General features: G+C 55.2%; 1 protein-coding gene across 1 annotated transcript in view; it reads left to right on the top strand.

Moving 5' to 3' along the window:
- Positions 1 to 2,500, top strand: part of LOC143283642 (putative acyl--CoA ligase YdaB) — a 6,640-nt gene that overhangs the window by 2,357 nt on the left and 1,783 nt on the right. Inside the window, exon 2 of the mRNA XM_076589829.1 lies at positions 1 to 2,500. This exon is cut by the window's left edge and continues 82 nt beyond it; it is cut by the window's right edge and continues 1,783 nt beyond it. Within this exon, the coding sequence (XP_076445944.1) occupies positions 1 to 1,644 (1,644 nt within the window). The 3' untranslated portion in view covers positions 1,645 to 2,500.

Below are 2,500 nucleotides of genomic sequence, written 5' to 3'. Positions count from 1 at the left end.
CACTGGGCCCAAGAGAAGCCGGACACCCCGGCCGTCATCTTCAGGGACCGACACCAGCGCCGCCACGTGCTGACCTGGGCCTCTCTGCACACGCTGTCGGGCCGCTTCGCCGCCGTGCTGAGGAGGCAGGGGGTGTCCCGCGGGCAGCTGGTGCTCAACACTCTGCCCAACTGTCCGGAGAGGGTGGTGTGCGAGGCCGGGGTGTGGATGAGCGGAGCGGCCACGGTCAGCGGACGGCAACTGCGGGCCGACGGTTCCGACCTCATCCACACTGTCCAGAAATCCCGCGCCGCCACTCTGCTGGTGGATCCTGACCTGCAGGCCCTCCCGTGGAGCGAGCTGAAGCGGCACGTGACTCTGGACAAGGACAGCGGGGTGACGTCCACCTCCATGCCCCACCTGCGCAGAGTGCTGTTCGTACGACGCGCGGAGGGCGGCAGGGGAAAGCGCAGGGGGTTCCTGGCTGACCTGGAGGCGCGGAAGGAGTGGTTCCAGGCCGAGGACGTGGGGCCTGAGGACGTCCTGAGCGTCTTCGCCACCTCCGGCACCACGGGCTTCTCCAAGCTGGTGGTGCACACTCACAGCAACATGATCGCCTACCTGCAGGGCAGTGTGTACGCCGAGCTTTTCCTCCAGCAGGCGGTGCAGCTGAACCTGACCCCCTTGGGGTGGATAGGGGGTTCTCTGCCGCTCTTCGTCCTTCCGGGGGTGACGCGCGTGGCCTGTGACGTGGGGGCGGGGCTGCCTGACGACATGGCTCAGTTCGTCTGGAGCACCATCCAGGAGGAGAAGTGCACGAGCGCCAGGTTCTCGCCCGCCTACATGGCCGACGTGGTCAGACTGGCCCTCAGGGACAGGCAGAGGGCCGGGTCTGACCCCGACGCTCCCGCCGTGTGGAAGCTGACCACGATCCTGCTGACGGGAGTTCCCGTGGACCGCTGCATGGTGCAGGCCGGGCTGTGCCTGGCCCACAACGTCTGCGTTCTCTACGGCGCCACGGACGCTGGTACCGTCGCCGCCAACATCGTCACCGACAGTGGGAGCTTTGAGGATCACGACGTGGGCAAGCCTTTCAGCGGGATAGACGTCAGGATCGTCAACTCCAGAAAGGAGGACGAGGAGCTGGCCGTGAACCAGGTCGGGGACATCGTCATCAAGACGGCTCACTTCATGAAGGGCTACCTCCACGACGCCCCCACCACGACGGCCGCTTACACCGCTGCAGGCTTCTTCCGGACCGGGGACATGGGCCTGGTGGATGAGCGAGGTCACCTCTTTGTTCAAGGAAGAGGAAGCGACGCCATCTTTCTTCAGGATGACTTCATCGTCTACCCTTCCCGGATGGAACAGCGCATACGCGACTTCCCCGGCGTTCAGGCTGCTGCCGTTGTCGGGGTTCCAGACCCCTTTCTGATCGAGGCGCTATGTGTGTGCGTGGTTCTGGAAGCGGGTGAAGCAGGCTTGGAAGAGTTGCGAAAGTTTGTTCAAGACGATGTCGATCCCGAGGACAATCCTGCGTTGGCTGTTGCCCGCTACTTCCTGTGCTTCGACTCCTTTCCGCAGACGGACACGGGCAAACCCAAACGGAAGGAAATCCGGCTGCAGGCGGTCCAGCGACTCGGCTTGTCCAAAACAGCAAACTAAAAGTGGTCACAAGGTTCATACTCGGCCTCATCCTCTTCCTCACCATCTGAAAACCGTTAAAACTTTCCATAAAACCAGGACACCAGTGAGCTAGACAGAAACGAAAGAACGACAACAACAAAGACAAAGAAAAAGAAAACAAAAGAAAAGAGGAAATCGAATTTTTAGAATCCGCATACAGGTCGATGATGCAATGACTCTGGATCCAACCAGGACCCCTGCAGCTCGTCTGTAGTGTTTTAACGTGTTGCTGTTGACTGATAAATGCAACACAATGTAGCACAGCCGAGGGAACACACCCACATGTTACAGGGCAGTCACATGCTCAAAATTATTATACTCCGACATCAGTTAAGCGATGTTTCGTTTACTGGTAAAACAAGATGCTTTCACGCACGCATATTTCATGCTTGCATGGAATACGAACCCTAACGTATTTTGTACTTGTTTGGTTGATCAACGTGTTTAAAGAAAGTGGCTTTTCGGATCATTTCTGGTGAAGAATCCTTCAATCTTATGACCAGTTCTCCAGTATTGAGAGATCAACTGGATTTCCGTGTAAAACGCTGTTAGTAATTGTGTTGTTTTGGACAGTTGGTCAGTGATTGGTTCCGGTCAGCTTACTGACCCTTATTCCAATAGCGTTCATAAAAGTCTTTCTTTTTATATCTCGCTGTTGTCTTTTTTTTCTTTCTTTTTTTTTTTTTTTTTTTTTTTTTTTTTTGTTAACTCACGTATTTAATGGTCAAGGTCAAAACATCTTCATTAGATATTGATAAACGTGCATTGTTGAAACAAGTAATGATTATATTTGGCATCAGAAGAGAACTGATGACACTTTGCTGATTTAGTATGT

The sequence above is a fragment of the Babylonia areolata genome, chromosome 7 (genome assembly GCF_041734735.1).
Source record: "Babylonia areolata isolate BAREFJ2019XMU chromosome 7, ASM4173473v1, whole genome shotgun sequence".
In the NCBI taxonomy this organism is placed as follows: Eukaryota; Metazoa; Mollusca; class Gastropoda; order Neogastropoda; family Buccinidae; genus Babylonia; species Babylonia areolata.
Note: the sequence above shows the minus strand (reverse complement) of the source record. Positions and strands in the feature narration are given on the sequence as shown.